We start from the raw sequence: 12,971 nt of genomic DNA, 5'->3' as shown, positions 1-12,971 counted from the left end.
TAGCTTCAGGTTCAGTGAGATGTCCACTTTTTTTTTAAAGATTTTATTTATTTATTTGTTTGTTTATTTATTATGTGATGCAGTGTTCTGTCTGCATGTATGCCTTCACACCAGAAGAGGGCACCAGATCTCATTACAGATGGTTGTGAGACACCATCTGGTTGCTGCGGATTGAACTCAGGCCCTCTGGAAGAGCAGTCAGTGCTGTTAACCACTGAGCCAACTCTCCAGCCCCTGATATTTAACTTCTGATGCCCACATAAGCAAGTGCGCATGCACACACACACACACACATACACATACACACACACACACACACACACACACACACACACACACACACACACACACACACACACACACCCCACATCATTTTACTTTATTTCTTACTCTTCAGATGCCTCTTTGTTTTTTAACCATAGACAGAAAGGGTGTAGATCTAGATGGGAAGGGACTAAGAGGAGCTGGAAGGAGTTGGGAGAGGGAAAACCATAAGTAGAATGTACTGCATGAAAAAATCTATTTTCAGTAAAGGAAAACAACTATCTTAAAGTTCTATGGCTCCGTCAAATGGAAAAAGCAACTTAGAGACATGACACTACCCACCGTCTGACCCTCGAGAGCAGCTCGCTGGCGCCCTAAGACATCTTGCAGCTGAGTGAAGTGCTGAATGAAGGCCACCACCTCCGCCTGAAAGCGCTGTGTGTGCACATACTGCACAGAGGCCATCTGGAGGCTCACACGAATGTCATGCTCTCGCTGGAGCAGAGGGTCTGGCTGCCCATATCTGGAAATTAGGACAAAAATAGGACTCAGACATCAGCAAGACTTGAGTATTAGAAGAAAACTAAGGCTGATTTAAGGGTTTCCCCTCCAAAACAGCTTTAGCTATTAAAATGGAAACCCCCAAAACAAGTCTGTTAATAATTTAATAATAAGGGCATCAACAAAAAGGGTGGTGTGACACCCAGAGCTACCAACAGCGGGCACCACTGAGCATAAAACTCACTCCGCCTCCAGAAAACACCGAAGCCACCTGAGTGCTGCCCTTGCACACAAGGAGGGCATCTAAGAAACAGAAAGAGTTGCCCTTTTCCATCAGTGAAATGTAGACTGCAATTCAAGTGTAGGCACAAGGACCAACAGAGGACTTTTAACTCACTCAGAATCTAATGGACTGTGGTGCCAAGAAAGAAATGACCACACAGGAATTACCAAGGAATGCGCTTTTGTGCCAAGCAAAGAATTAAAGCTCACATTAATCATCTCGTTTATTGTAGAGTCATGCCACTGTCGTGTATAAAATAAGCAAATCAAACTAAACTCTGAAGTCCAAATTCTCAGTAGAGTGAGGCAACCTCGGTGAGAAGTTCTCACACTCGGGGGAGAATGAGCTGAGAGGTTCACTAGAGAATGAAACCAGAGCTTTGCACAAGCACTCTACCAGTAAGCACGCCCTCAGCCCGCAGGTGGTTTGGGGGAACTGCTTTTCTCAGCACAATAAATTGGGAGGGGCTGAACAGCAGCCTCAACCTTACATAACATCAATGGGCGGGACTAATCAACCACATTTCTAATTCCTCTCAAGAAAGCTGAAAGCCTCATCCAGGAAAACATTCTTTAACGTAAGTAGACAGGACTAAAGGCGTCTTCTAAAATCCAGCAGGAATTCACTATAAGTCATACTTATTTGCAGAAAGAGCACACTGGCATTACTCAGTGTGAGCAGAGCTCTCAGATTGGATCAGGCAATGCCCAGGGCTACACAGAAGTGTGGAGATGGCTCAGCTCAGGCCCCATCGCAGACAGAGGAAAAGTGGCACACAGAGACTAAGTGACCTGCTGCAGGTCACACAGCAAGTTGGTAGAAGATGACAGAGCCCAGGTCTTCTGATAACTGGGATTATTTCAATCCTTTCCCATATGCTTATGACACTAAGCAATCTCCAATGCAAATCTCTTCAATAAAACTCAGTATAAATCAGGACTCCTCATAAGCTAGATCTTTTAAATTTTACTTAGGTAAAATTTTTTTACCTGCTTTGTCAATAACAATTTTAAACAGTGAGATGGCAAACAGTTCAGTGGACGAACACTTGCTGCCAAATTTGGCGATCTGGGTTCAATCCCCAGGACCCACATGGTGGAAGGAGAGAACCAACTAAGCAAGTTGTCCTCTCTCTCTCTCTCTCTCTCTCTCTCTCACACACACACACACACACACACACACACACACAGTGGGAGACACACAGAAAACAAACACATGTAAAACAACATTTAAAAGGGACTCCAAAACAGCAGTGATCATGACACACAGCTGGATTAAAGGCAGGTGCTTTGCAGCCAGTGACCTGACATACAGCCCAGAGAGGAGATGTGTATGTTTTACTTGAAAGTCTGGAAGATGAGCGCCTCTTCTCCACTTGTGGTAAAGCGTTCTCTGTAGAAGTCTCCATGAGGCGTGAGGTCACTCAGGGACAGGCTCCCAATGCTTCCCTGCAAGGCCAGGTCTCCTTCTACAGTGTTAAAATTAGAGCACGTTATTACGGACCTTTTCTGAAATTGTTTATTACATCTGAATTAAAACAGACATGCACATGCCTCAGACTTCCACTTTTTAATCAAACTGTCAGAGGTGAATTTCCAGATGCCAAGACACCAGAAATACATTTGATGTGCTATTTCTAAGGGTTTTAATGCCAAACTCTAAAGGAGTTGAACAAATCTAAACAAATCTACACAAGCCAGCAACACTGCACACCAGAGGGCACATCTACAAGGGAAGGGAATCAATCTAAATGCATTTCCAACTTGAAGGACAAAACACTGGCAGCTGCAGACAGAAGCAGGATCCTCGGAGACCAGACCACTGGTTAGAAGTGGGAGACCCATCGCAAGGTCTATTCATTGTACTCGTAATAAAAGAACAAGGGAGGAAGTGTCTGTGTCAGCTGCTCAAGCAACAGTGTGGGCTTGCAGTGACTTGATAAAAGAAGAAAACCCGCTGATGCGTGGGGACGATGGTGCTGACACTGGAAATGATCCTGCTGGCAGGAGCACAGTCCCGGGGTGAGAGCACGGGGGTGGGGGTGGGCACGTGTACTGGAACGTGAGTGAATAATGTTCCTTCCTGCAGGGTGCAGTGGCTGGTGCACGCCTGTAATCCCAGTACTCCGGAGGCAGAAACAGGTGGATCCCTGGGAGTGGAAGCCTGGAATACATGGAAGTTCTAGGCCAGCTACTGAACTATTATCTCTACAGGACAAAACCAATCCTAACTTTACACAGCTGTCACAATGATCACCAAGGTATACACCTCTGGCAGGCCAGGTCAGCTCCCCAAGGACTCAAAGGCATATATTCAATTATATATAAATATTTATATTATTTTTTATATTTATATATAAGTATATATTTATTTATATTTATAAGGAAGGACAGTGTTCGAACTCATGCTTTATAAACCCTATCACTTAGAACATGGTGTTCTAGTAAGAATTCCAACCTGCAAAAGCCAACCAGAAAGATGTCAGCTTTGCTACTATCCCCTGCTGCAGAACACCACACCCTCTCTTGGCAGCACCCCTACTTAAGAGCACAAACAGAATGAGCCTGTCCCATTTTCAACAGACAGTCCTTTGTCCTGACTGTCTTCTAGATCTAACTACTAATATTTCTCCATTTCATAAAAAAAAAAAAACTATCTGGTCACACTACACAAATGGATGCTAGGGGTCCTTGGGATGAGATGGGAGAGGAGCAGGGAGGAAGTTGTACCATTACCTGCCTTTGTAATAAGACATCCAGACAATACTCATCCCAAAGCCAGGATTAGGGCCACCACTGTAAAAAATGGCCACACCAATACCCACATCAAGCCACAGATGGACACTTTACTTGGCATGTGAGGACAGCTAGTTTTATGCTGGGTGTTGGAAACCTACCAGACTGCGCATGTCTGGTCTTGCCCCACTTACCAATCATCTCCATGTGTGCTACTAATTTGGACACATTTGCTTTAGCCAGCTCACTGGTGGCCTTGCTCAGCACAAGAGAAAGCGAATGAACCTAGGACACAAGGTACAAAGCAAAAAGCAAGTCAATGAGGGGAACAGGAAGTAGCAGGACAGGATGGGTAAGGACAGGGATAGCTTGGAAAGGTGGAAATAAAAATAAATCTTTTACTATTTATTCAGTGTGTATGTGCGCGCGCGCGCGCGTGCGCGTGCTTGTACATGTGTTTGGAGGTCAGAGGACAATCTGTGGGAATAAATCTTCTCTCCTTCCACTCCTTCCACTCCTTCCACTGTGCGGGGTCTGGGAATCCAACTCAAGACTGTCAGGCTTGGTAGCAGACACTGGGACCTGCTGAGTCACCTCACCAGCTCAGACCCAAAGCAGATCTGCTAATCAAGCACATGGGGAAGGAATTCTAATGTCAGAGTCTGTGGCCTCTCCTCTACATTCCTGATGGTGGGGTGAAATGCTACACAGTATAAAGCAAGGTTCCTCATCTTAGCATTAACTGTTAGCATTGCATAGTTCTGCAGTGACTCACAGATCTATAAAGTCAGGTCTCATCTATAAAATCAGTGTAGTGATGAAAATGTCCTAGAATCCATATTTAACAGAGGTCTCTGTTCAGCAATGGGACTTCACAGGGACAGGGACCTCTTGTCTCAAGAGTAGAATTCTCTTAACAGGCTGCACTAAAGTAATCCCAACTACTGAAAACACTTGTATGCTTAAGAATTTTCTGGGTCAGTCCCCAGCTCCTCTGGCTTAGGGGCCAGGCTCTGACAGAAGAGAAGGATCAGGAGATGTAAGGACATGTGTACCAAACACCCCTTTGTCCTCCAAGTCTTCATAGAATCGAACATCAGGAGTTACCAAATGGGTACAAAACTCAAGAGAGAAAGAAGGAAAATGAGAGCAGAAAGGACGAAAAGGACCTATTAGAAAAAAAAAAAAAAAAGGCAGAGAAAGTGAACCAAGGACTGTCGTCAGAGCAGTGACCTTAGCAGGAGATGCTCTCGTTTCTCTGACAGGGAACACAGAAGGATCTCAAGACATCAAGGTCCCACAGAAAGGGAAAATAAAACCCTTAAGCATTGCTTTGTTAGAAGGAACCCATAGGTTGCCCCGTGAACACACTTCATGACATGTCACCTTCACATCGCTGAGAAAGGACCTGTCCTCTGCCCCCTGCCTCAGAGAGACAGGAAGCACTTGCCACTTGGTGGTACATCCTCTTCAAGAAGTGTGTCTAAATCAATCCGCACACTAACTTCCAGTCCCAAAAGCAGGATGGAGTCTTATGAGCAGTAGAACTGCTAATATGTGGAGTGCACCCCAGTACAAGCCCAGGTTCCCTCGCAAGTCGGCACACAGAAGGCTGGGGAGACGCAGAGAAACACTCATTTCCACACGAGAATCGAAAGAAACAGGGCAGCAAATGTAACATGGTGACCCTCATTGGACACTGACTCGGGTTGTCATGTGTTCTTTTACTGACTTCTTCTCATTCCATAGCTGAGAAAACTCACCTCTCAGAAAAGCCTAGCACTGCAGAGACCAAAGGAAAGGCCAGAATCCTCTCAAATCACACTCGCCTCCACAGTTCCTCCAGAAAAAGGCATGTGTGCAACATTCTGGAAACCTGAGTGTGGCCTGATGGTGCTGTGTAACACCAAGGCACATCTGTCAATGTAGCAAGATGGACAATGACTGTGATTTTGTAAGAAAAATATTCATTTTTTTTCTAGAAACAAATGTGGGGGGGGGTGATGGTATCTAGAATTGTTTTTAATTTTACTTTGGTTTTTGAAATAGAATTTCACTGCAGAGAAGGCCTTGGCTTTAACTCTTTAACATTTATCTGTGTGTGCGCGTGTGAAGGCATACATGTGTACACATGTGGAGGTCAGAGGACAACTTTCAGGGATCAGTCCTCTCCTCCTGCCGTGCGAGTCATCAGGCTTGACAGCAGACACCACCGCTACCCACTGAACAATCTGACCTGCCCTAGAATCTGCTTTAAAAGACTTCAGTGCGGAAAAGGAAAGAAAGGAGATGTGTTGGCAATACATGACTCATTCTCTCTGTGATATAATAGAAACCCATCATAAGCCGGGCGGTGGTGGCGCACGCCTTTAATCCCAGTACTCCGGAGGCAGAGGCAGGCGGATATGTGAGTTTAAGGCCAGTCTGGTCTACAGAGCAAGTTCCAGGACAGCTAGCTGTTACACAGAGAAACCCTGTCTCAGACCAAAACAAAAAAAAAAAAAAAAAAGAATAAAAATATTCAAAAACACTTGTCTCAAAAAATGTAGCCCTGTGCTCCTACTGTGCAAAGCCCCCGGGGGGAGCACAGCTCGCTACAGCAGGGAAGGATTCCTGAGGCAGATCCCCACAGGCACCAGGGGAATAAAGTTACTTTATAACATATCAAATGCAAACAAAGGGTGACTGAACACTGCCACTTCAGGCACCTTGCAGGGCCAATGCCCCAGAGCCTCAGAGCAGCCAAGTAGTGTGTTCACCCTCCGGCTGAGCAGAAGGCAGAACTGCCCCCCACCCAGCCCCACGCCCCCATCTCTCCTCCCAGGTGGGTTAGAAAAGCAAGACAACACCAACATGGGGTAACAGAGCTCTCTTCCTGGCTGCCCCCAGCAGTACATGCAAGATCACATGCACCAAGACATGCAGATAAGACCTTCCTCCCAAAGCACACAGAAGTGAGCAGCTGCTGCGGGCCAGGCCTTATAACTTACAGCAGGCCTCTATTGGCCCACACGGTCAGCTCGGTGAACCTGCCTACTGTTCCATCATACACGGCAGACTGCCTTAAATATAGTCTTCAATGCTACCTGCTGGGTTGTTTTTTAGTATTTACAACCTGAATGTGAAGACTGGGTTACAAGCACTGCAATCATGTCATAATAAAAACTGTAACAGCAACCATTCACTGCACACTTGCTATGTGGCAGGCACCATGTGGAGGGTCTCACCTTAACCTCACCTAATGCTTGGGACCGCCCTCTGTACAGGCACCGAAGCACACCACCAGTTTACTGGTGACAACGCCTGCCGGGGAAGAGGCTCCCTCATGCTCCCAAGGCCACCGCTGCAGGCTACAGTACAAGAGCCAGGATTCCAACAGGCAATCTTGCTGCACACTGCATTCCGGGCACCCTACAGTGAGCCAGTGACAGCCAATAATGCTGGGAGACGTGGGAAACTAGCAAGAAAGCCATGCACAGAAGCTGCAGAGTAGGAACTGCTACCATGCACCTGACTCTTGGCTAGGTGTTTTGCACACACCCCTCACATCGTCATAGAAGATGGACGGCGAGGAAACAAGCTAGAGAAACAAAAAGGGTTCCCTGGAATCACATGGCCTGGGTGGGGAGACAAGCTGCTTAAACTGCATATTCATTACATATTCTCTCTGCCTCCAGACAGAGTTTACAACAAAATCCTTTCCAAGACATGGATAGCACTAATGTCTCAACAGCCAATAAGAGCTCACATTTAGATATGATTCAAACTCTTCCGAGTATAACCATACCTTGAGATCCAGCTTGGAGTTCACTGGTTCCTGGAGCTCAGACTCCCCGGAAGCACTGGACTCCGACTTCACATTCTGTAGAGGGCCCTCAGGCGGCACCTTCATGGCATGGTTGTCTGCAGTGGAGCCAATCCCAAAAAAGTCCAGAATCACCACCCAGGTTTGCAGGGTGATCAGAACATCCAAGCAGTTAAAGTCAACGTCGACGCTCCGGTTAATGCGATTGTAACTGGAAGAGAATTCTGGATGTTTTTTATCCACCAAGAATATATTGATGTGGACCAAGGAATCGTCGAATTTATTTTTCCCAGCAAGCACCTTGGGTTCATCCATTGTGGGAGAAGGGGGTGGGGTCATGGGGTAGCTCTTGTCCTGAACTTCCTTTGGCTTTTTCCGAGATGTGGAGATGGGTCTTTGATACAACTGGAAGACGTTAGGAGCTTCCTCCATGTGGGAAGGGAGAGACCGGGGCATGTCGGGATACTCCACAGTGGACACAGAAGGGCAGGACTGGGAGAGGTACTCCTTCTGTGATAAGCTGGATGGCTTGGGAGCCCCTCGAGACACCATCAGGCTCTTATACTTGGAGTCTGGATTCTTCTCCAGTAAGTCTTCCATGAGGAGCGAGCGCAGGGCAATCTGAATGGACAAGGTCTGTGGGTGGTCTTTACTGAACTCCACCTCAAAATCCTGAAACTTTAGGCTCACCAGCCCTTGGGCCCCCAAAGTCAAGTCCCCACTCAGCTGAACCTGCAGCTCCGATATACAGAAGTTGGCTTGAATCTGAGTGAAGGCTTTGGCTTCCTGCACAGACAAGGACTTCTGCGAGGTGCTAGAAAAGCTTGAGTGACTGAACAATCCGTTCTCCTTCCTCTCCACACAAGGTTCTCCACAGGAGCTGAGTGCGGGTGGGGGCGAGTTCGGGCAGGGGGAAGATGCGGCACTGGCTGCAAACTTATTCAGATCTTCACTGTACACAAGGTTGTCCAGCGTCTGTAAAACCTGCTCATACACGTGCTTGGCTAGTACCACCTGCATTCAAAGAGAGCAACCTGGTTACTCCAGAACCATCCTTTTGAACTGATGTATTTGTAATTTTGTGTACAGGGCTGCACAGGAGTGCCCATGGAGGTAGAAGACTCGGGACCCACCCCACTCACATCATCCCAAGCTGGAGCTACAGGTGGCTGGTAGCCCCCCAACATAAATGCTGGGACCCTAACTCAGGTCTTCCAGAAGAGCAGTAAGTGACCCTAGCCACTGAGCCATCTCTCCAGACCCTTCCAACACTATTCTCACCACACAGTGCCTAAACTCCCAGTTGGTAGTCCTGTTTACCAAGAGGCTTTACATTAGCTGGTATCAAAGACCATCATTTCCTTTCTGTCTTTTCTTCCTTCTGTCCACTTCCATTAACAAGGCTCTCCCTGGCCCCTTGTAAAATAATCTACGCACAAAAACATGCAGTGAGCGTTCCTTGTATGCTCGAGTCAGCAAAGCCACTCTTTCTAACCACACAAAATGACTGCAGAAAGCAAGAAGGAGACTTCCAAAGGTCTAACGTGGGCACAGCACAGGACTGAAAAACAAGACTTTTCCAACAATTGCTGATCTGCAATTGTATGTTTTTTCTCAGTTTCCGTTGTGGGGCTGGGGTGGTACCCAGAGCCCTATGCATGATAGGCAAACACTGTCACTGAGCTGCACCCCCGGCTTCTTACTCTCTTTTAGTTAGAATTTCTTATTTAAAAATATTTTCAAGTACATCTTTTTTACTAATTAAGGGCAATTAACAGAGGGATTCCAACTCATAGACACAGAAATTTTGACAGACTTGGAAAGTGACCGTTCTATAACCCCTAATTAAATCTTCATCCCCAGAGAGTCAGTCGTGGAACGCAGCAACAGAAGTGACTGACAGGGAGTTTTGCAAGTGAGGATCTCCCACCTGCACACCCTCATCAAATGCAGACACTGCGTGGCAGGTATAATGTAACCGGAGGCGCACGGCAGCACCTGTGCAGTTCCAGGCAAAAGAGAAGCAGAGCCAAAAAAACACCCAGAATCCAGAGAAGCCCGGAGTTCATGGCAGACACACGTTCAGAAAGACACAAACAACAGCCAGTGCACCATGTACAACATTCTGTAGGCAATAGACCAGTGTCCACACAGAATTATAGCATGGCAGACAGGGCGGGGCAGATCCAGAGAGACCTAAAGACACAGTGAATAACTGCAATCTGCAGACCTTGCTTGGATCCCAATGCAAACAAACCAAAGTGAAGATACTCTTAAGAATCAAAAAGTCATTGTAATACATAAGAAGACACACAGTTCAAAGAAACACATTCCAAATAAACAAGATGAAGTGAAATAAAGCCTGGTTTTTAAAAAAATGTGTGTTCTCCTTGTGTGTGTAGTGCATGTGTGTACAGCATGTGTGTGGTACATGTGTGTAGAGCATGTTTATATACTACATGTGTGTGTAGAGTGTGTGTGTGTGTAGTACATGTGTATGTAGTACATGTATGTATAGAGCATGTGTAGAGTCACAGCACAATCTTATAAAGTTGATTGTCTCCTTCCACCTTATATGGGTTCCGGAGATGGAACCTGGATCATTGCACTCTCACAGCAAACACTTTACCTGCTAAATCATTTCACCTGCCCCTGCCCCAAAATACTTCATTAAAAAAAAAAAAAATGAAGCTGAGCAGTAGTGGCACACGCCTTTAATCCCAGCACTCGGGAGGCAGAGGCAGGTGGATCTCTGTGAGTTCGAGGCCGGGCTGGACCCACAGCCTCCAAAACAATACAGAGAAACCCTGTCTCGTAAAACCAAAAAGAAAAAAAATGAGCCTAGTACTGGAAGGTAGAAACAGGAGAATCAGACATTCAAGGTCTTCCTCAGAAACACAGCAAGTGAGAAGCCAACCTGGTCTACATGAGAACCTGTCTCAATAAAATGGGGTCAGGGGCTGGAGAGATGGCTCAGTGGTTAGAACACTAGATACTCTTACAGAGGACCCGAGTTCAATTGCCAGCACCCAAACTTTCAACCATGTCCCAAGGGATTCGATGACCTCTTCTGGCTTCTGCGGGCACTAGGCACACAAGGGGGTGCACAGACACGCATGCAGATAAAACGCCCATACACACAGAAGAGAAAACGTAATCGTGTGTGTGTGTGTGTGTGTGTGAGAGAGAGAGAGAGAGAGAGAGAGAGAGAGAGAGAGAGAGAGAGAGAGAGAGAGAGAGAGAGAGAGAGAGAGAGAGAGCGCAACTGAAAGACAAACTCGTGACCAACTGCAGCCGACAGGGTCAACTGTCCTGAGATCCTGAATATACATATTTTCTAACCTTACTCTTTCCCCTGGTCACTTACGAAGGAGAAAAGACATATACAAACACAGTTCACAAACACACAAACACACACACATACACCTGTGTGTGTCCTATCTGGTCCAATTCAAACCTGTCAATGGCTCGAATCACACTGCTCTACAGTCTAGTCCGAGTGTGTCCCGGGGGGTGAGAATTACATCCTCCTGGGAAAGAGCAACTGGCTTTCGGGCATGGGATTAGAGATCCACTCTCTTCCTCTGTGGCACAGGAAGAGAGCCACTGCCCAGGGACAAAGTCACATGACAAATGAAGCCCATGTTGCTGAGGGATCCCAGAATTTGAGAGGCTGAGTCAGGAGGATTATGAATTTAAAGTTAGCCTGGGCTACAGAGCTGTTCCATGTATATTAGAACACATCATCAACAACATGAACATGCATTGATGATTATTTCCTTGAACCTATGTATTTTCCTTCCAATGTTTAATATACATAAATATATACTATTATAATCTGAGTACTATATACAACACAAACATAGAATAAATATAGATGGGGCTGAAGAGATGACTTGGCAATTAAAAGCACTTGCTGCTCTTATAGAGGACCCGGGTTCAATTCCCTGCAACCACATAGTAGCTCACGATCATCCATAACTCTAGTTCTACAGAATCAGGCACCCTCATCTGGCCTACTGAGACACCAGACACATTCACAATGTACTCCATACACGAACACAAAACACTCACACACATAAAATAAAACTTAAACGAAGACAAACTAAATGTCCCTAACCTGAACTCCAAATACCCCTGAAATCTGAAGCTTTCTGATAGCTGACACAACATTCAAAGGTTTCCAACTTAAGACCATTTCAGACTTCAAATTAGAGATCAGAGATGCTTGACCAGTCATAAGGGCTTATAAATGCTCTGAATGCACTTGAGTTCCAAAAGCTAAAATGCATCAGGTCTCCAGCATCTCAGACCACTCTGACCTGATAATCTATCCTGTGTTAGTTTACCTGAACTGGGTTGACGAATTTTCCTTCAATCTTCATGATGCTGGCTGTCCCCAGGTCATCTGGACTGAGGGAGAAAGTCAGCTCAGACTCTCTCTCGATAGGGATCTTCTCCAGTTTAAACTGGATGGTGGTGTTGTTCAGGATATGAAAGGCTGGCAGAAGGGAACAAATGACAGGCCATGAACACTACCATCGGGTTAGTTATTGATGAAAGTGTCCTGTGTATAAAGTAAAGCCCAGGGGTTATCTGATGGTGGGTCAGCCTATGACTGAGAGCAAACTCTCAGCAAGCAGAACCTCAAGACAAGCGTACATGGGGGAAAGAAGGTATTCTCATGACATCTTCTGCTTGGCAACTTCGAAATATGAAGTAGTAAGGCTGGCAAAAAGGCCCAAAGGGTGAGTAGCTGCACTTGCTGCCAAGCCCAATGCCCTCATTTCCATCTCTGGACCCCCATGGCAAAGGGAAGGCCTGATTCCACGAGTTCTCCTCTGACCTCCAACAGCACTGCAGTGTGTGTCCAAGTGTGTGTATGCGCACATGCACAGCAAATAAGTGCAGTTTAAAATGTGTATGAAATGGGAAACACCAAGTCAGTCCACGGACTACCTTCCATTTAAAATGTATATGATGTGGGAAACACCAAGTCAGTCCACAGACTACCTTCCATTTAAAATGTATATGAAATGGGAAACACTAAGTCAGTCCACAGACTACCTTCCATTTAAAATGTATATGAAATGGGAAACACCAAGTCAGCCCACAGACTACCTTCCATTTAAAATGTATATGATGTGGGAAACACCAAGTCAGTCCACAGACTACCTTCCATTTAAAATGTATATGAAATGGGAAACACCAAGTCAGCCCACAGACTACCTTCCATTTAAAATGTATATGATATGGGAAACACTAAGTCGGTCCACAGACTTCCTTCCATTTAAAATGTGTATGATATGGGAAACACTAAGTCAGCCCACAGACTACCTTCCATTTAAAATGTATATGATATGGGAAACACCAAGTCAGTCCA

At 45.9% G+C, this 12,971-nt stretch overlaps 1 protein-coding gene across 1 annotated transcript in view; it reads right to left on the bottom strand.

Moving 5' to 3' along the window:
* The window catches only part of Vps13d (vacuolar protein sorting 13 homolog D), a 214,580-nt gene that overhangs the window by 164,584 nt on the left and 37,025 nt on the right, over window positions 1-12,971 (bottom strand). Inside the window, 5 exon segments of the mRNA XM_040735088.1 lie at window positions 607-787; window positions 2,390-2,516; window positions 3,978-4,068; window positions 7,571-8,602; window positions 11,938-12,089. Coding sequence (XP_040591022.1) covers window positions 607-787; window positions 2,390-2,516; window positions 3,978-4,068; window positions 7,571-8,602; window positions 11,938-12,089 — 1,583 coding nt within the window.

This window comes from Mesocricetus auratus, unplaced genomic scaffold (assembly GCF_017639785.1).
Source record: "Mesocricetus auratus isolate SY011 unplaced genomic scaffold, BCM_Maur_2.0 Super-Scaffold_100042, whole genome shotgun sequence".
Taxonomy (NCBI): domain Eukaryota; kingdom Metazoa; phylum Chordata; class Mammalia; order Rodentia; family Cricetidae; genus Mesocricetus; species Mesocricetus auratus.
Note: the sequence above shows the minus strand (reverse complement) of the source record. Positions and strands in the feature narration are given on the sequence as shown.